A 20,379-nucleotide genomic window follows, 5' to 3' on the forward strand; every position below is an offset into this window, starting at 1 on the left:
TCCTCCAGCATATCCAGCACTAAAATATTTCCAGAATTTCTGCTGCCCATTGAAGAATTCACACTTCATCAAAGGAAAGAGCTGGAAGGAGCTTTGCAGCTGCACCTCACACACTGAGATCATGCTGGAGGAGTTTGCCTTCTGCAGTGCAGTGAAGTGTTCTTTTCTTTCCCTTATGGCATACCAAACCACTCTTTCCTGTTTAGGAGGGAAAACCAATCATCCCTCACATTTTCCTTATGGAGCATTCTGCAAAGCCATCCCTCACATGCTGTTGTGTTCTCTCAACTGGGGCTCCTGTTGAACCAGGTGGGACAGAAAAGATTTTTAAGAGAATGCAGCACCTTCCAATGTGAAGAGTGGAAACACTATCACAAAAAATCAAGGGTTGAGAACTGAAGTGAAGGAAAGCTCCTCTGTTCTAGAACTTTTGTTGTCAGTAGTTAATAACTGTGATTCATGTGCAACACAGTCCAGTTTTCTTGATAGTAGGCATGTTTAGAGGTAGAGTGAACTTTTTCAGTCTTAAAAAGCAAAAGGCCATCTGTGACTTCCTGATGCTGTTTACAAACATTTTTTTGCCTGTGCTGTCAGTAGCTGTATTTATTCATTGCTCACTCTGTGAATTAAAATGTTGAGGCAGCTCCTGACATGCTTCTTCCAGCATATCCTTTTGGAGTGAATTTTTGGTTGCCATAGGGACCAAATCCAAAGGGCACACACCATTCAAATAAATGTTCCCTGATTAACAACTTGCAGCTTGTCCCTTAAATATTTTAATTATCCATGATGCAACTGGAAACATTGTTGGATTTATTTAGTCCGTTAGGTTCAAGACCTCAGTTTTTTCTTAAGATGCCATCCCAGAAGGTCAGTAGCTGGATTTTGACCAGGCAAAGAGAATTGCTTTTAGACTTGCAGGAAAATTCTTCCAGTTTCTCTTCATCTTGACCCTACATTCTCAACCAAGTTATTGGAAAGAGTTGTTTCTTCACAGCTGCTATTAGAATGGAGGCAATTGGGCTGAACATGTTGGTTTAGGGTGGCAATGTGCTGCTGCTGAATCCATGGAGGGATTTAGTAGCAGCATGGATTCAGAATCCATGGACGGATTCTGCCTGAAAGGGGCCTCCTTGTGCCTGGGGATGAAGAGGGAGGGCAGTGGGAGAATGCAGGGTATGTATGGGGAGCTGCTGGTTGGAAAGCTGTGGCCCCACTTGACAAGCTCTCGACCTCAAGTGTTGTTTTCACAAATTATGAGCATATGAGCACTAATGTGACAGCAGCTACTGAGCTGTGAGAGCTGGACATAACAAACAAACAAGATGGGATTTTGCTAATTTGTGCACGGTCGGTCTCTCCTCTCAGTTCCTGCTTAGCAGAGACTCTGTCACTTTGCAGCACAACTTTGCATTCTCACAGCTCCAGCCATAACATCAGGCATGGACCTCACTCAGGTCTCTCTCACTGGGTCTGTTTCTAAACAAATCTGTTTGCCACCCTTTAGGGAGGAAGAAAACTGTTTTTTGGGCTCTGCTGCAGTGGGGAATAGATAATTTCCCTGCCTTCCTTTGGTAAAAGCTGCCTGGTGATGGGAAGCCATGGTAAGACCCCAGCATTAACACTGCCCCCTCTGCCTGCTGTTTTCTTGTGGTGCCTGATCTGGTGCATTTTTCCATGCCAGCAAGGGGAAGCAGGGGCTGAAGGATGAGTTATGAACTCACCTTGATTAGCTCTGTGGTGTGGGTCCATCACCACTTAATTGGCTGCCAATAGCTCCCCTAATGAAGGGTGATGGATTGGGCTCCAGGGCTGTGGGAAGGGGCCAGCCTGTCAGAAGATGCTCAAGAAAACATATCTCACCTGGAAAGGACAGAGAGCCAGAGCTTGAGCACGGACAGTTCTTTCCTTGCTTCAGGACAGGCATCAGTTGTCTTCCAGGGCAGAGATGGGGATTTTGTGACCCTGCATATGCTTGACTGGTTAGGACAATCATCTGTTCCCAGCAGAGATGATCTGGTTTTTCAGAATGTTCTTTCTTGCCTTTTTCTGGTTTTGGTTAGCAAGTGTGCTTTCTCAGCCAGACGTTGACTTAACTTCTCCAGGCTGGAAGATCCGAAAGGTCACTGACGCTCCTCCGGAGCAGCCTCACTTTCTGATTTTACTTTAAATCATTCTTTGGGAGCTTGGAGCTCTCTGATGTCATTTAAAAAAAAAGAATCAAAACCTTCATAAGACTGTGCAGATGAAACAAAATTGTTGTCTTAGCCCACACAGGGTATTATGCAGCCTGGCAGATCCCTTCCTTGTAGCAATAAGAAAAGGATTTGGCATTTAACCTCTTGAAATTAAACCAGAGTGTGAACTTCAATAGTTCAATCTTATCAGGGCTTTGCTAGAATAACAAATTGTGAAAAAATGTAATCATGTCTCCAATGTGACCTTGGCAGATCTGCCTCTGTGATGTGAGAGATTAGGTAACTCTAAGCAGATGTCTGTTTATTTTGAAAATAATAGTTATAAAATCTTTCTTTTCCCAGTTTGTTTGCACTGCCTGTGAAGGATATGACAGAGAGAATTGTGGTCTGCATGGAGCTCTGTGTTACAAGCTGCTCTATTATGCTGAGCAGTAATTGCTCTTGGAAGTTTGAGCTATCGATCTATTGGTGGGGGTTCAATTTCAGTGTAAAGACCTGTGTTCATGATTTAATTGGAGTGATTAATAACTCACTCGCAGGCTAGATGGGAATCGATATGGATTTCAAACAGCAAAAGTAGTACATTTTCTCTGGTAATGTAGTAGTTGATGGTTTATTATTTGCCCTTGTTTGCCTAATTAAAATCAAAAGATTCCTTGGTTTATAACAGTTCTGTCTGTTAAAAAGCTTGCAGCTGGAGCTGAGGATGTGTGCTTGCTTGCTTTCATGTTGGGGGAGTGTCTTTTAAATAACTTTTTTGCCTTGTTGCTTGTCTGTCACTCAGATTAGGTGTACAAGAGGCCATCACACATTAAAAACAGAACAAGACAAACACACCTTTAGTATACAGCTACAAGAAGCTTTAACAATGTTTTCTGTCCAGGGGAGTAGAGTGGCTCCTACGTCACTGCTTTGTAGGCATTCAGCATCTGCTTAGGAGCATTGCTGAAGAGATTTAACCCATTTGATCCAGCATTATAGCCCTGGATTAAAAAGCCTGTATGAAACTTTCAATCTCATTACAACGCCAGCATCCACAGTAGGTGATTTAGCTGCAAATCCAGTTCCAGCTTTGCATTGAGATATTGCCAGAAGAGCAGCATTGCTAGGAAAATGCAGTGTGACTTACTTTGGGGGGATTTGAATGGTGATCCTTCTTCTTTATGCTGTGGCCCCAATCCTTGTGTTTGGCACCCATTTTCATTCAGCTCCTGCAGCTTTGGTGTGTCATCATGCATGCTTACAGCTAACATGCCTCGATAGAGCATGGAAAGCTCCCAAATCTCTAGGAATAAAACATCCCATTAAAGAACCATAGAGCAGCAAATAGTCATCAAGTCCATAGATCTTATTGCTGCTGCTCCTCAGTTTCTGCAGGAGGGGGTGAAAGCTTTCTGTGCTTCAAGCTCTCTCAACAAAGGCTCTTATCTACAGAGCTGGCCGAGGAAAACATGCAGTGTGGTGTGTTTGAATTTTCTTTTTGATTTGTAGAGTCCAGTAAGCTTTCTGGTGGACAGCAGATTCCTATGTTCAGATTAATTCTAGTGATGGCAGACCTTTTCTTATTAACACTCACAAACATCTTGGTATATATGTGAGCCATAGACTGAAAACACTCATCTGGATGGAAGTGTTTTAATTTTAAACGGTATTTCTTTAGGGAATCTTTCCTATCAGCTCTGGAAGAATCAAAGTAAATGTAAATTTGCCACTCTTGAGGTTTTGGTTGGGAGAGAAACTTTAATTATACTGAGAGTGGGGGATTGCAAAGGTGTTTGGGGTACCCTGAAGCCCTTGGGTTTCATCAGTGTTGGGTGTTGGTGACCCAGAGCTGGCTCTGGGGAGTGCCCATGGGATGTGTCCATGTGGGTGCAGGAGAGAGGAACTCTCTGCCCAGGTGTGCCCCTAATGTGGAAATCGTGGAGCACATCAGCCCTTCGTTCTTGGGAGTTTCTGGCTCTGTGATAAAAATGAGAGCTGCTTTCTGTGTCGTGACCTTATGAAAATGACTCGAAGATATTTCACTTTTTAAACTTGGGCGCTTCGGGACGGAGGGAGGGGGAAGATACCCGTGGAAGTTAATTCTGAGGACCAAACTGACAGCTTTTTGCCACTGTTGCTTTCTTCTAGGTTGAAAAGCTGAAGGCTTGTTACAGCCCCAGCATACAGCAATCTAGCAGGTTAAATGACTTGGGCAACACAGTTTATTAAAACTGGCAAGTGCTCGCTCCAGTTCTCTTCCTGATAGTCAGGGCTGCCTGGGAGAGTAATTGATAGTGGCAGCTGTTGGGAGGGTGTTTCAGATTGCAGCGGGCGATGTGCCCTGACAGACAGCTCTGTACAAACGAGCTGAGTGATGGGGGACGGGCCCAGGCCGGCTGGGAAGAGCTCCTCACTTGGCCTTGGGAATGCTGTGGGAGCCACAGTGGGAACAAAGGGCAGCTCTGCAACACACGGGTTCAGAGCCGGGCACAAGGGCTTGTGCTCATACTCAGTTTGCTTTGCTCTGTGAGAAAACTCTGTCATTTTTTGTGGAAAATCCACCAGGAGCCTGTGATGTTCAGAGGGAGCCCATGGCACAGGAGAACATTGTTTTGACACAGCCTGATGTGCAGTACTGCTGTTGTGATGGAAACTAGGCCTTTGCTTCTCAGTAATGTTAAAAATCATCGTGTTGCACACCACGGACCCTTCCAGACAGTAGTTTTATGTGCAAGTCCCACGTCTTTATGTCTTATCTTGAGCTGATTTGCATTAGAATAGGTGGAGGAACTCTGTGCTCCATTTGTTGGGGAGCTTCTGTGCTGTAGCTCTGCTTGCCTTACCTTTGCAAACAGCCTAATCGCTTAAAGTCTTAAGTAGTGCTACTCTCCTAAAATGCAATGAAAAAGCCATTTATATAAAAGCAAAAGCCATCTAGGGATAAAGAATTAGCACTTAAATATTGATTTTCACTTGTAAGCACTCTACCAGCATCAGTGTTATCGTTGTCAAAGCAAAATGCTTTATTCTCTCTTCTGCTTATTATATGTTCCATATACATACAATACATGATAACATATATAACAATACGTTATGCAGCAGCCTAAAAGTTCAATTTAAAATAATTAAAACAAACAAAAAAAAAAACTAAAAAAATGTTTACTGACGTTTATTTAGTTATTTCTTTGTTTTGACCTCCTGCTGGAAAGTCCTGCTCTTCTTTACTCTTTCCCCTTGCTGATGTTTCAAAACTCTTCCCTGGGACTCATGAACTCACTCTGAAATTCTCAGCTCCTTGCCATGTGTAATTCCTGTGGTGCTGCTTTTCTAGTGTTTCTTGCTGGAATATGGAGCAGGGTTCACCACAGCCAGTCTGGCCTGTGTCTGTTTTCAAGGATATGTACAGGGTGGATAGATGGGCTACAGATGGTGGCTGTTGTGTTTCTTGGGAAATTGCCATTGGTAAAGATGTCATTGATGGATGTAGGAGAGGAATTTCTTTCTCACATCACCCCATCACCCTTGCTGTTTGAATGCAACAAGGGAGGCTGCAGAAAGACGTCTGAATGACTCCACTTTTCTTTTTTCCAAGAGACAAAGGGAAGGCGTGCAAGCAAGATTAGATTATTTCCAATCACATTGTACAGTGTGTTGACAGTCCCCTTTCAGCAGCAACCAGCAGCTTGCAAAGAGCAAGAGGCAGGGCTGGAACTGCTGTTGCCCTAAGTACTGTTTGTATAACACAGTAACTGCTTATTGGAGATCTCAAAGCAGCCTTTACATGTTTAATCCCTTGCACTTGAGCTACTCTTAATCAGTTTGAAAGCAAATTCCTGTAACAGAAAGGTTTAATTTGTGTCTGGGACGTTCTGTATTGTGCCTGGGCTGCAGTGCTGTGTAGCTACACACTGGCAGGCATGTCACCCTCTGCAGCATTGGGGATGGGCAGGGCATGGTTATTGCAGCCAGATCCAGGATTCAGGGAACTTCCAGATGGGCTCTTTGCTGATGGTCCCTCAGCTTTGGGTAACTCCTCCTGGAGCACACTTTATACAGTAGTTTAAGCTGCTGGTGACTTCGGGGTTTCCCTTAAACTTCACCTCCGGCTCCTGCAGATTTACACAGCAGGAGCTGAAGCTCTCTGTGCTTTTAAAAATTGTGAAGTTTTCTTCTTTACCAGTTGAAGTTGGAATTGGATGTAGCCCAAGACGTAGGGAGGTTAACCTTTTGCAACACTCCAAATGAACAAATTAGTCGATCAGGGAGGCAAGAATTACCAGTCCCAGGTTGTTGGGGTTTTTTTCTTGTTAGAGCAGTTTCAGCCTTTTCTTCCCTGTCTCTCACGCTCAGTCATCATTCATCCCTTTGAGATCAAGACATGTTTCACTGTCTGTTCATTTAAGAAAACCTCTCAATGGAAGAAGTCCAAGGTGTTTGGTTAGAAAATAAACAAAAGTTGGCATTCTCAAAAGGGGTAGTGCTGTGCATGGAGGAGAGTGGCAGATGTGATCCAGCCTTCCCATAGCATGGCTGGAGCATGAATCATTACAAATGTCAGATTTCCTGTGAAGGGACAAGCTGAACTGACATGCGTTCAGGTTTAATTAAGGTTGAATTATTGGAGCTGACTGTCAAGTCTTAGGCAAATTGGCTCAGCCTGTTATCATTAAGCAAGAAAATTACTCTAGGACTTGGTAAAAATAAACACATTTTTGCCTCTAGAACGTAGTGGAGTGGTCGGGTGGGTCTGTGTTTTTGTTGGGGCAGTTGTGCTCAGCTCCCTGGGTCCATCTGCTCAGGAGGGCTGGATCAGCAGCCCAAGAACAGAAATTTCTGAAAGGATCTCAATGCAACCTGATCCAGCTTGCACAAAAGGGAGTATTTTGTTGCTTTCCTTGGGATGTTTCCATATGTGAGCAGCAGCCAGGCTGGTCAGAGCTTGGGCATGCAGGAGTGTAGTTCTCTTAGGGGGGATAGTCAAGTGTCCTGCAGAGAAACTACAAAGTCCAAGATCCTGATCAGAATGGGCAACATCCCTCATTAAAATCATTAAGGTTAACTTTCTGAGGGATTTCAGGAAAGATAGCTCAGAGACCTCCATGTGTGCATTGCAGCCATCAGGAGGAAAAATGACAAAGTCACCAAACACCGGGATTCTCCCCTTCCTCTGTATGGCTGAGGAGGCTTGGGGGCTGCTCTCTCAGATGTTTTTCCCCTCTTGCCCATGAATTCACAGCACATATTTCCCTTCTCTGTGCTTCTGCTTTTGTGCAACATGGCTGCAAAAGGAGAGAGGATACTCCCACTCGTGCCTGTAGCTTTTCTGGCGAGGGGGAAACTGGCATGTGGATATTTTCACTGCTGTCGAGAATGAAATGTTAAAACATTGTGGTACTGCATCCTGAGAGATGGAAGTTGGCAGCAGGAATTGTTGTGTACCCCTGGTACCAACTAGCACAACCAGGCTTGCCTGGTCAATTCAGTCAGCGAGGGAGACTGAGCTTTTGCTTTGAGAAAATTGCAAATGAGAGCTAATGCTGAAACCACAGGGAATCAATAGTTGCACATAAAACTGGTCAAACAGCTGCTTTTAATGTGGGACTTTATTGATTTGTTTTGGATCTAATTGACTTTTTACTCAACTAACTTTCGTGGTGCCAGTGTGTTTTGAATATACACCATTAGTCTACATTGCCTATAATTACACAATATGAAGTTTAACTCTGTAGGAGGAGGCCTGTTGGATGCAAAGAGCTAATGGGCTCTGAGGAAACCTATGCTCAGGAATGAAACCCAATTGCTTTTAATGGGTAGCTCCTGAAAAATAGTGGAATCTACAGCTGTGAACACACTTGCTCCAAAATGCAGTGTGGGGAGCCCTGGCTTGACTAGGCAATGACAATTTTTCAACTGTTAGCAGTAAAAACTGAGGAAAATTTACAAATATATTATAAAAAATAATGATGTGCAAAAGCATTGAGAATTTTACTTCAAAAATAAATTCTGAATAGCATTGGAACCCAGTCTAGCTATGGCACACAACCAGGTTACCTGCGATGCATGAATTCATATTTGGTAAAGAAATTCACTGAAACGAGAGGCTTGTATTTGTTGTAGAGATTAATTTAGGATCTCCAGACATTGTGTCAAACCTGTAAAGATGTATAAGGTGCTGGAAAGTACAGTGTTGATAGTACTTGCTGCCAGCCAAAACACTGGTGTTTGGAAAGGCTTCTGCTCCTGTTACTTGTGGGTTTGAGGCCCCAAGACCTCAAGACGTTTTCAGCTGATAAATATAGTTCATATGTTTCCATTTGTCCCCTTCTTGCATTCTGAATTCATACACACACAGTGATGAGCTGAGTGACTGATAGCTGGGGAAAATGGTGCAGTGGTGAGAGCGCAGGCAGAGCCAGAAGCAGTGTGGGAAGCTGCCTTTTATCTCAGGGGAGGAGATGCCATCACCACGTGGGCACTGTGGGCACAGAGCACGAGCTGGTTGTGCTGCAGGCTCTGATTCAGTGCCGTCCTCCTCCCACCTGATGCCACCACGGTGGCACTGGGGCTCTGTCCTCGCAGGGGCTGGCTCACAAACACTGGCCAGAGCTGCTGCACGGCCAGAATTAGCTCACGGCGTGTGCTGTGTGTTATTTCCACACCCTCCCACATCAGGAACTGGCTCGGTGCTTTGATGAGGCGGGAGGATTTCAAAGGTGGAATTTGTTTGTGAGGGTGGTGGGAGCACGTTAATGACTGTAGGTGGCATCTCCTGCGTGTCTGCAAGGCAGCGAGATGCCGGCAGCCCCCAGCACGTTTTGGTGGGTAACAAAAGCGTCTCCTGGAAGTCAGAGGTGCTGTGTGTGCACAGTGGGATGTGTGTGAAACACACCAACAACCTGGTAGCCCATGGAGAGCTTTTCTTGTAATTGTGGGTATGTGTGCACTTCAGGATACACAGATGAGGGTGAAAAGGGAGTTACAGTGGGAGTTGAATTGCTTTCATGTTGGTCTTTTCAGTTGTCTTCAACCTTTTGGATACTGCTTGATCTGATATATCTCTTCTTTCCTCCCTTTTTCCTCTGCAGCCTTTTAACTCTTTGGGATGCTTTGTTTAGCTTAATTATGAAAAATAGGAGGATTTGGCACCAGAGAAGGAGAGATTCCATATGGAATTCTCTCTGTTGGTGCATTTTGCAAGATTGCAGCATTCCTGATAGTTTCAGCATGCTAAGAATACAGATGTTTGCACTGATTAGGGTGAGCAGAACTACATTTGGGTGCCACTGAACTTCTGACTGGATTTTCCCAGTGTTCTCTGTTCTGTTCTTCCACACAAGTGTGTGGCCAGGGGACAGTAGTGTCACAGCTTCTCTGCAGAGCTGTCCCATCCTTGGCTACAGAGATCCCAGGTAGTCTCCACTCTAGAAGACAGGTAGGGTTATGATTAAGAATTGATGCTTGGCTCCTGGTGTGTTGGAGCTGGAGTTGAGCCTAAATCCAATGTGGGTTACCTTGAAAGAGCATTGAGAAAATGAAATGTCTTAATGATGAGGCCTGTGTCTCATGAACATGAAACTTACATTGAGCAGGAAATACTGCAGCATTGAACTTGAGACATGTTCACACTCCTATTGTACGTAACCTCGGGCCCCTGAAGAAGTCCCAAAGCTGTGTGTTCTTTGTAGCAAGCGTTCATTTAATGACAGCTCAGTCCCTTGCACACATGCTGGAAGTTCTGTGGACTGGCCAGTCAAGGACAGCGGAAGGACAGACTCAAACACACATCCATCTTGCAGCAGCAGCGCTCCCACGGCGCTCCCACGAGCTGAAACATGACTTGTTTTTTCCCAGGCACATGTTCTACCAAGCTCAGAGAGAAACACAAACCTTTCAGCACGCGCTTTGTTCTCTTTCTCGTTGCTCCACAAGGTCCCACCTTGAATGACAAGCCAGAAGCGAAAGCAGCCAATGTCCCAAAGGTGTCTGGGCTAGAGCGGAGCCGGGAGCTGAGCACCGACGTGCCCTTCGCCCTGCCCATCCCCAGCCCCCAGCCTGTCGCTGCCGTCGTCACCTCGACCTCCTCAGCGCCCACGTCAAGTGCCAGAGCGAGCCCGCTGCTGAAGAAGGAGCCAGTGATTCCAGCACCAGCACCGCCCCGGCTCACGCCGCAGCCGCAGCCCCGGCCGCAGTCGCAGCCGCAGCCCCGGCCGCAGTCGCAGCCGCAGCTGATCCCCGAGCTGCGCAGCCAGCCCCCCAGCCACATCCCCCCGCCCCTCAACTACCAAGTGCATCACCAGGTGGCCCACAACGGACTCAACAACATCAGGTTAGAGGGGAAGGGGTGTTCACGTCATCTTCAGGCTGCTGCGGGGCTATAGCTTGTTTCCAGTGGGTGGGAATTGCTGGGAGGCAAGGTGAGCGCTCACCTGGGGTGAGATGGTCTGAGATTTGGGTGTTGGACTTCCAGGGCTGGCTTTTCCAGCTGTGGTGGATCAGTGCATTTGAATATCGCAGTGCATTTGCGATTTGAATTTGAGGGGATAAATGCACACCTTCTGGAGAAAGGCACATGTTCCTTTTATTCCAGTTTCAAGTAAAATTTTGCATGGTCTTGTCTGAGCTAGTTCTTGACTTAGACATGTAAGGTGGTTTGAGTTTGAGCAACACCTTTGTTCCATATTTAGAAATACTTCCATTGCCCGTGGTCCTCAGGTTTTTTGGCTCACCAGCATCAAAAGAGGGATATCTGTCTGGGACTGTGATCCTTGTGGGTCCCTTCCAGCTCAGAATATCCTGTGATCTGTACTGGAAAATGCTGTGTCCCTGGAGACCAGGGCTCCCGTGTGGGCTGAAAAATCTGCTTCAATCTGACATGTTCACATCTTGCAGGAGGCTTAGCTCTGCTTTTTAAATTGCCTCCATCCAGTCAGGAGGGTGAGTGAAAATGCTATGGATAAAATGTTTTTAGAGAAAAGAGTTTAGTCAGTCAACTGGAACCTGTATAGTGTTTTTGCTGGTACAGAAAACATGCCTTGCCTCCCAAGCAAGAGCTAGACTAGTTTAAACAAGATGAGAAAACTGATTTAAAGCATAATATTTGACTGCACAAAGGTCAGAATATGAATACAGAGAGCTGCCATTAATGTGTATTTCACAGTATCCTGCATACTTAAGCTCTATTGTTTTACCTTGTAAATGCCACCATAGTATAAATGATGAATAACATTTCAAGCTATTCAAGATCTCTCTGAGATTTAGCTTGCAACAGATATTCAGTATTGTGGGAGTTACACAACTAATAACTGCAGTGATAGTGTGTTTCAGCCCACAAAACTTAGATCACTTGCAATGGAGTAATAATAATAGAAGAAGATGTAAATTACAAATTACTATGAGAAAAATTATTAACATGGTGTGCATTTGCATGCTTGTGTGACTACAAGTGCACAGCGCATGTGCAGCAGACCAGAGGAGTACCAGTCACTCGTGCTGTGCAGCTCTGCACACCCAGAGCAGCAGAAAAAGGAATTGGTGTCACTGTGTCCTCTGGTCACAGGGATCCACATGGACATTGCAAGGTCATCAGAGGCTCCATAAAGGTGCACAGTCCAGCTGCCTCTGTGGCCCTCATCAGGACTTACAGATAGCTCTGAGGATTGCAGCACTGAGAAGATGTCCCTCCAGAGAGCCCAGGGCCCGTTCTGCCCTGCTGGAGATGTTCATTAAGATTCACTAACTATCTCCACTGCCATTAAGACCAGCAAAAGCATGAGCCTGGGGAGATCAATGTTCCATAGTTGTGTTGTTTCTGGGAGTGTATTTCTTGCACCGTTCCAGTCCTGTATTGTAACGCACTCTTTGTCTGTCTGTCTGTGTCCCCTCCCTCCCGTCTCTCTCTCTGCAGCCGGAGCAGCAGTGCTAGCAGTGCAACGAGCATCAGCCTCCCGAAGCACCTGTCCCTGTCTCCGCAGATCCCAGCACACCATTCCTCCGGCCCAGCTCTGCCCCTGTCCATCTCTAATCTTGCTACCTCGCACTTCTCTCTCAGATCGCAGGCGCAGCACCAGCACCATCCGGCCATGTTCGCCACCCCTCCCACGCTGCCACCTCCACCAGCGTTACCCACCAACAGCCTCGTGATACCAGGGCACCCTGCGGGTAGGTGCCTCCTTCTCCAGGGCCGTGCATGCACTGCAGGGTGTGGAGACATGGGCTGGCTGGTGGGCAGTGGAATCCCTTGGCACAGAGCCCTCGGTGTGTGCTGGAGCTGTGACAGTGCTCCTGAAACAGGTGGGAGACATTGATGTGCTTTAGCAGATGAGAGGTTGTAGACACATCGCTTCCTATAGGAAGTCTTCAAAACAAATGCTTCAACCAAGAAAAAGTCCTGTTCAGGTAAAGGGCATGAGTTGTCCAATGTGGCATTCCACATCATCAGATATTTTTTAGATTAACAGAGAAGTGAAGCACAGTTTGCCACTCTCCCCTTCTCTCTCCCCTCTCCAAAGAAAGCTGCTGCTGTTAGAACTGGTGAGAAAATACTGAAATACTGTTTCTGCAATTGTTCTAACTGAGCACTTGAATGTCACTGAAGCCCCTGCCTGATCCTTCGACCAGCAGCACATCCTGCTGGCAGAGCAGGATCCTCTGCTGCTCTGTGCCCATGGCTCCGTGGCCTTTCAGTCCGAGTCAGAGACAGCTCAGCTGACAAGCTCTGCTGCTCTACTCTCACTGTCTTTGCATCCTTTTAAAAAGTTTCCTTTGTTCACCCTGGCCCCCATTCTGTTGTCACTTCTGCCCTAAATGCCCTCTTTATAGCTTATCCATTAGCCTACAGCTGTCCCTGGAAGAGACCCTGGCAGCTGGAGACTTCCCAGCAACTTTCACTTGCTGGGGCCTCCTTTTGATCTGGCATTTGAATCCACAACTACCTCAGCAGGGATTAAACAGGACAAGCATTTTGCAAAAAACACGCTCTGTTTCCTATGAAGTCAGTTAAAGGAATAAGGAAATGACAGATTTGCTGTGGAAAAATCTGATGGTCTTCCATCCCCCTTTTTTGCTTCCAGGAGCTAAATAATGTCTCATTATTTATTACTGCTTGTCTAAGTGAAAAAAACAAAAGTAATAATGGGTCCAAAGTGAGCTCTGAGAACCACGATAGTGCTGTGGGTTCCCTGCCAGAGACAGGACCACATAGGCCAAAGCTGGCAGCTGTCAGGAGCCCTGGCACCATCTAGAATTTCAACCACATGGCTGGGAAGATGTTGGCAGCGCTGTGGGAGTCCTATTCATTGCTTCCCCTGTTTAAGGCGCAGGACTACTGTTATGGAGGCTTTGAAAGCATAGCAAAAGGAAATAGCAGGGCTCTCACTAAAAGCATGATATTGCAGTCACTGAAAGCAAGTATGTTTTCACCATTAACTTCAGGAGATGCAAGATCAAGTGACCTATTCACATTCAGCAGCTTGCCAGGAAACAGTAACAGTCTTGCTCCTACTAAAAGGATTTCTCCTGCAATTTAAGTAGGAGAAGCCGAAGTTAGTGGAGGGAAAGGTCGGGGTGTCTAACCCTGCAGACAGTGAAATGCCTCTGTCTGCACTATATGAAATGCCTGCAAAATGGCACATCATAAAATCAATACAGAGTGCTGCAGAGCCAGGAGCTTCTGTTGTCATTCACATAAAACTTCCTTAAGAGCAAACAATATTGCTGAGCAGCCCTGAAGAGTGAGACAAGAATGCTCTTCTGGTGGCATTTATTCCTTTTGAAACCTAAAGCTAATACAAGTAACTTAGGAGCAACCCTTGCTGGGCTTCTGCAGTCTGCTCGAGGGCTGCCCTGATGTGGGATACCCAGAGGAAACAGTGGTCTGTGTCTCTCCTGTGCTGAAGGTGAGGGCACCATGAGCAGGAGTGACCTTTTTGCGCCTTGCCCAGCTCCTGTGTGCGCACAGGACAGTGTTGGCAGGTCCCAGGGGCTGCTCAGCACCTTGCTCCTCGTTGTGTTACTGTGTGACTGGACCTGGCATCACTGCCAAGTACAAGAACTTAGTTCTGATCCAGGCATTGCTCAGAGCCCCTCACAGAGCTGGGCTATTCCTTTGCAATTCCATCCTTACTGTGAAGCAGCCACTCCTCCAAGTACCACTCAGCTTCTCCAAACATCTCCAGGCCTTTTCTTTTCCTGATGGAGGCCAAAGTTGTGGTAGAGGGCTGTGGGCTGGAGCCAGCTGCAAATCTATCAGTCTGACTTCCAGACTCTTAAAGAAATTGGATATCAGAGCACTTAAAACTGCCAACTTGCTTTTATCTCTCCCTCCAGAAAAGTGGATTATCTTGATGCTAACAGAAGGATTCAGTTTCTTTAAACCATGCCAGATTTAAAAGTGTAAACACACACACACGTGAAATCATGCTCATATTCTCTAAAGAGGTTAGGTTTTGGACCTAAGTGCTTTCAGCCTATGGTTTTTTTTTCTTATTTGCTCAATCCACGGAGAACCCATTATAGACTCTTTTGCTCCAGAGCCTTAGACTTCAGTATCACAAATATATATACTTTCTGCTTTTGTGTTAATTATTATATGGATTGTAGCAGTACACAGTACGTGCTCTTAGCAGTACATTTATTACTGAAAAGCAAATGACTTAGGCACCCAAAATTTGCTTTCAAATCTCACTTTCAATTGTAGGCTTCTAAGTGGTAGTAGAGACCTTGAAGTTCCCCATTGGAGTGCCTGTTTTTAAAGATCTTAACCATGTCACTTCAGAAAGTGATTGATTTAGACATTTCTAATGTTACTGTAAAAATTGAACTGAAAGAAATCCCTGCAGAACATGAAATACAACTTTAAAGTGCAGGTGTTCTTTTGCCCCTTATATTCAGAGTTGTAGTTTAAAGGGGTTGTTACAGTGAAAGAAGTGGATTCATGTAAATTCAGAGGCAAGTAGATCAGTCAGGACTGGGTGTGTGTCATCCACACCTGGGGACACAGGTTGGTCTTCACTTAAAAAATGTATATAACATGTTGGGTGCTAATCCCTGTTTGAAGTTCTTAAGCAAAACCACAGATTGAATTGTTATAGCAGCAGACATTTTGGAGAAGTGGACATTGGTCCTTATTGTCTTTGGTGACATCATTTCTAAAGCACAGATTTCTTCCCCTGCCCTGAACCACATTCACATTCAATGCAAGTTGCTGTTCCAGAGGAAGATGCTGAGAAGAGGCCACATCATATGGTGGAACATTTTGTTTCAGCAGTCATTGCAACCTTGATGAGATCTTGAGCCACTTCAATGTTTGTCCCTCTCCCCACTGATTCCTCCTCTGTATTTTCTCAGAGGAGAAAAGCCTGGAGGCAATGGCAATAAACAAGAATTACAGCCTGTTACAAATTGAGGAAAGGACTGCTTCCTATTTAAGACCTCAAAAAAAAAAAAAAAAGAACAACTTGCTGCAAAGAAGGCCTTGATTTATAGGATAGATGTTTCTGGTCACTGTTTGCATGCCCCGAGGCTGAGAAGGGAGAGATGGCACAGGCATGGATGGCACAGGGATGGATGTCCAAGCAGTCATTTTCCAGCCACCCAAACCCATGGTTATCTCATTGCTCTGCCAATCTTACCAAAATTTTACCTGTGAAGTGCCTGTAAAGCTTAACACACATCAATTCTCAGTGTGTGTGTATGTGCCTCTGACTGTCACACACCCAGAGGATGAAGGTCAGTACTGCTCATTTCAAAGTGAGCTGTTGGCCTCCAGAGCACTCCTCAGCACCTTGGGGGTGCAGGAAGGTGCCGCTCCCGTGAGCCTGGGAGGCATCCCCTGAGGTGAGGCTGGATCCCTGAGGTGAGGCTGCATCTCTCAGGTGTGACCCCTGAGGTGAGGCTGGACCCCAGAGGTGAGGCCGGGTCTCTGGGCTGTGTCCCCGGAGGTGAGGCTGGATCTCTGAGGTTAGGCTGGATCTCTGGGCTGTGACCCCAGAGGTGAGGCTGTGACCCCAGAGGTGATGCTGGATCTCTGGGCTGTGACCCCAGAGGTGATGCTGGATCTCTCAGGTGTGCCCCCAGAGGTGATGCTGCCCTCTGGGCTGTGCTCCCAGCACACCTGGCTCGGCAGTGCCGGGGAGGAGAGCCGGGCGGGCGCGGGGGCGGGCGGGCCGGGCGAGGGCGAGCCCCGATGATGTTTTCTGCTGTGATGACTCATGGTGTTCTCTCTTGTCTTTAGATACCAGCCTGTTGATATCATTCAACCAACCAATCATGTATTGCCAGCCTCATTCGGGGATTCTGATTGGTACTTTGTCACAGGCATCTCTCTTACCTCCACCAATGAGTCCTCACGTAGAAAACCACCACAGCATGACCTGCAGAAACAGGGAATGCCAGGTGAATATTGACTCTTTCTCCTCCGTCTTTGTGGTACTCACAGGCCCACGGGCCTCTGTGTCTTTTTTTTTTCTCTCTCTCTCTCCTCTAGATCACGAACTGCTCAGGCAAGAGCTGAACAACCGGTTTTTGGTTCAGAGTTCGGACCGGGCCGCTGCCTCACTTGGCCCGGTGCCGCTGCTGAGAGCGGAGTTTCACCAGCACCAACACACGCATCAGCACCAACACACCCACCAGCACACATTCACTCCTTTTCCATCCAGCTTGCCCCAGACGCCGCTCATGCCGCCCTCTGCACCTCCCATGGTGCGTACCCCAGCCCAAAATGTGAGGATAAGTAGAGCATCTCTGGTCAAAAAGCCTAACCCGCTCTTGTCAAACAAAACCCAGCCCTCTTCATTCCAGCCAGGGGTGCTGTCCTTGCCCTTCCCACCTGGAGGCCAGCACCCCCAAAGGGACCCCTTTCCACCCAGAGCCCCCACACCACCTCGTGGTCCCCCGTGCTGCTACCCATGAGCAGATACAGCACCCACGAGACAAGTCCAGAATCCCTTTATTTCCCTTTTTGTGTGTCCTGCTGTGTATTTCTATTCCCCCTTTCCCAGAGCCAGCTGCCTTGACACATCAAAAGGTGACACCAGCCAGGATGGGTGGCTTCCAGCCCCAAACACTGTCTCCACAGCTGCTGGGTGCAGGGCAGACCACGCTGGCTTACCCAGAGCTCTCACCACAGTGCAGCACCTCATCTGATACCAGCTCTGTCCCTCTTCCTCCTAATACCTGATCTGTGTTGATTTAGGCATTTTATTACTTGATTACATCAACAAGCACTAATTTGTGTGTGCCTGGTTCTGCTGGGAGAGATCCTCCTGGCCGTGTAGTAAGCATTTGGTCATTGAATTTGCTTGTAACACAATGGGACTTTGCTGCAGCTGTTACAAAATTGTTAGGGATCTGCTACAAATGGATTTTGTCAGTACTTTAAAATGCACTCTCTCCCCATTTCTGGCAATTACTTTGTGAGATTGAAAGCACAAGATTGAGCTTTTTTCCCCCTCTCAGTTTCACACTGTGTCCAAAATGCAGAAACAACCCTGTTTAAGGCTAGCAAAAGCAGCCTTTGGGAAGAACTACCAAGGACTCAAGGAGCATAGTGTTTCCCACTTTTCTTTCCCACTGCTGACTGCTCAATGGCATTATTGGGTTGTAATCTGCTTAGCAGCCAGACAATTAAAAGCAATATCATCCACCCAAAATCCAGCCCCAGGTGTTTGCTTAGTGCACTTGTGTGTAAACACCTTCCCTTCTTTGCTTGGTCTGTGTAAAACAATCCTGAATCTTTTCTCAGAAGTCTCCTGTGTTATTTAAGAACTGTGAAACCCAAGGTTGTGAACAGCTCCCTCTCCTCCCACCCGTGCCCACTGATGACAGCCTTCAGACCAAAAACAACTTGCAAGGCTCTTTTGTTATATTTCACTCACATCTTATATTCCACTAGATCAGGTCTGCTAATCCTAACACCAGAGAAGAGTGTTGAAATTACAGCTGCATGTGTTTGGTAATTTACGGTATTTACACTGGAGGGGACGTGGCTCCAGTAATAACTGTAATTAATGAAATTACAAATCTACTCTCCTGCACATAGAGGAGTGTGGAACAGCAGCTGACTTGCTAAATAAACAGCTTTTCCTGGGGTCCTACAGCTCCCTTCCCTGCCTTCCTTCCCATTCCCTCCTCCCCAGCAGAATGTACATACTGTTCAGAAATGCAATGTGTTTGTGCTTTGGGTTTTTTTCCAAGATGCTGCAGGGCAAACAGGGCACAGACTACAGACATGGAGGTGTTAAAACCCCATGCTGGAATGGAAAAAGTTTACAGTCCCCTTTTCTCTGGGGAGCAAATGGGGAACTCTCTCTGGGGAACTCTCCTTTTGCAGGGGAGGGTGAATATATGGAGATTTGTGTATCTAAAGTAATTCAGCCCTTTCCCAAAGAATTGTGGTGCTTACAGGAACCCAGGAATTTGGGAATTGGAATTGGCTGCCCCATAGTAGATGCTGGGGTCTAATGGAAAATGTTTCTTACCTCTTGTCTGTGATCTAGTTCAGCGATCCAGGGGCAGATCCCAGTTGTGGGCCTGGAGCTGAACTTCCCTGTGTTTCACTGAGCTGCATTATCAGGACTGCTCTCCTCCCAGGGCAGGAGCCTGGTCATGCAGTGCCTCAGACAGGGTCTGCAGTGAGCCCTGGCAGAGCCCAGCGTGGCCTGGGGGCTCCTCTCTGTTATCCTGGGAAATCAGTCATCTCCCCGTGAGCAAGTATGGAATAACCATTCAGTTCTGCTCTGTTAAACGCTTACACACGGGCCATGATTATTTGTCTGTGTTGAAATCCTGATGTGTCTGCTCCTGCCAAAACCAAACTCACCTGTTTCCTTTTTTTTTTTTCTCTTTTCTTTCCAGTTTGACAAGTACGCTCCCAAATTAGACAACCCTTACTTTCGACATTCCAACGTGAGTGCTCGCCTTCCTCCTTGGTTTCTTTGTTAATGGTTCTGCTTGCTCTTCTTTTGCTTGTTTTCAATTGATGAGTAGTGTTTTGATCCATTCATTTCTAAAGCTCTTTTTTTCTGTCTTGATTTTTTTATGTTTTTAAGGTACCAAGTTTTCTTTGGGCTTTTTTTTTTTTTTTTTCTTGATTTTATTTTTTTTTTAATTCTCTGTCTCCTGCGTTTTTGCTGCTGCGGCTCTGTATGGCTGTGCCTGGGATGGCAGGGAATGCGCAGGAATTGCTCAGTCAGTGGTCACTGCAGTACCTTTGCAGCAGCCCGGAGTGCATGGCTCTTTCACAAGGTTTTGCTCAGGTCACAGGAGTAAGTCAGACTGGTGGTTTCTTCCTGGTGCTCCCCACTGCTCCAAAGCACAAAAAAAAAAAAAATAACCTACATGTTTTGGGACTTGTAAAAACTGCTGTGTGTGCTCAGGAGAGGCCTAAGCAAAATTTCACCCAGCCTACACAACTACAAGGTGGTGTGCATGTTGCAGTGCAGCATCTTGTGGCTCCTTTTGCTTTAAAAATTAAAGCAGGTCACATTTCAAAACAGGATCAATTTGTTTGCAACAGAAGAAAAATGCAAAGTTAATGGAAAGTGAATATAAACCCCAAATTATGCTCTGTGCTTCCTGCAATTGTCCACAATTTTTAAAGGCACACTCGTTCAGCACTATCTAGAAAATTTATCAGATGAGTGCATTTTTCAAGTTTTGGCTTTGGTCTTAAAAATTTTGAAAGCAAATTTATCGTGTATTTTCACTGTGGCACTTGTTCAGCACAGTACTATTTTTGTATGTGCCAGGCTTGGCACCTACCTCCATTATTGTTCAAGTCATCCTGTGACATAAGCATCTCTTTTTCTTTTGTAGTTCTTTCCAACCTATCCTCCAGCAATGCCTGGAATGCCACCCATGCTTCCACATTCAGGTCCCTTTGGGTCACTTCAGGGAGCATTTCAACCGAAGGTACAAACTTCTTCTTCTGAAGGCTTTGTTCTTTTGCTGGGAGAGAAAATGTGTTCAGAGTCTTGTCTCTGGTGATTTTGCAGCACATGATTTGAATAGCAGAAGTGCAGCACAGGGTTGGAAAGGATCACCCTGCAGAACTGTGAGCATCCTCTGCACAAAGCAGCCAACACTTTACCAGAAATTTTCTCTTGGCACTGCAGATCCTTCCTTGGAAAGGATGTAGTGGCTCACTGGGGAGGTCTGCTGAAATTGGAGGAGAAGCATACAGTGAAGTGCATTATTTTGATTG

The 20,379-nt window shown here is 46.1% G+C and overlaps 1 protein-coding gene across 2 annotated transcripts in view; it reads left to right on the forward strand.

Annotated features, from left to right (window-relative positions):
- The window catches only part of FBRSL1 (fibrosin like 1), a 496,130-nt gene that overhangs the window by 459,466 nt on the left and 16,285 nt on the right, over window positions 1-20,379 (forward strand). The window contains exons 8-12 of one of the 2 annotated variants that reach the window (XM_059485477.1): window positions 10,110-10,506; window positions 12,085-12,338; window positions 16,411-16,898; window positions 19,032-19,082; window positions 19,992-20,087. In XM_059485477.1, the coding sequence (XP_059341460.1) occupies window positions 10,110-10,506; window positions 12,085-12,338; window positions 16,411-16,898; window positions 19,032-19,082; window positions 19,992-20,087 (1,286 nt within the window). The remainder of the gene's footprint in view (window positions 1-10,109; window positions 10,507-12,084; window positions 12,339-16,410; window positions 16,899-19,031; window positions 19,083-19,991; window positions 20,088-20,379) is intronic. The other variant, XM_059485478.1, reaches the window with a different exon arrangement.

This window comes from Ammospiza nelsoni, chromosome 18 (assembly GCF_027579445.1).
Source record: "Ammospiza nelsoni isolate bAmmNel1 chromosome 18, bAmmNel1.pri, whole genome shotgun sequence".
Lineage (NCBI taxonomy): Eukaryota > Metazoa > Chordata > Aves > Passeriformes > Passerellidae > Ammospiza > Ammospiza nelsoni.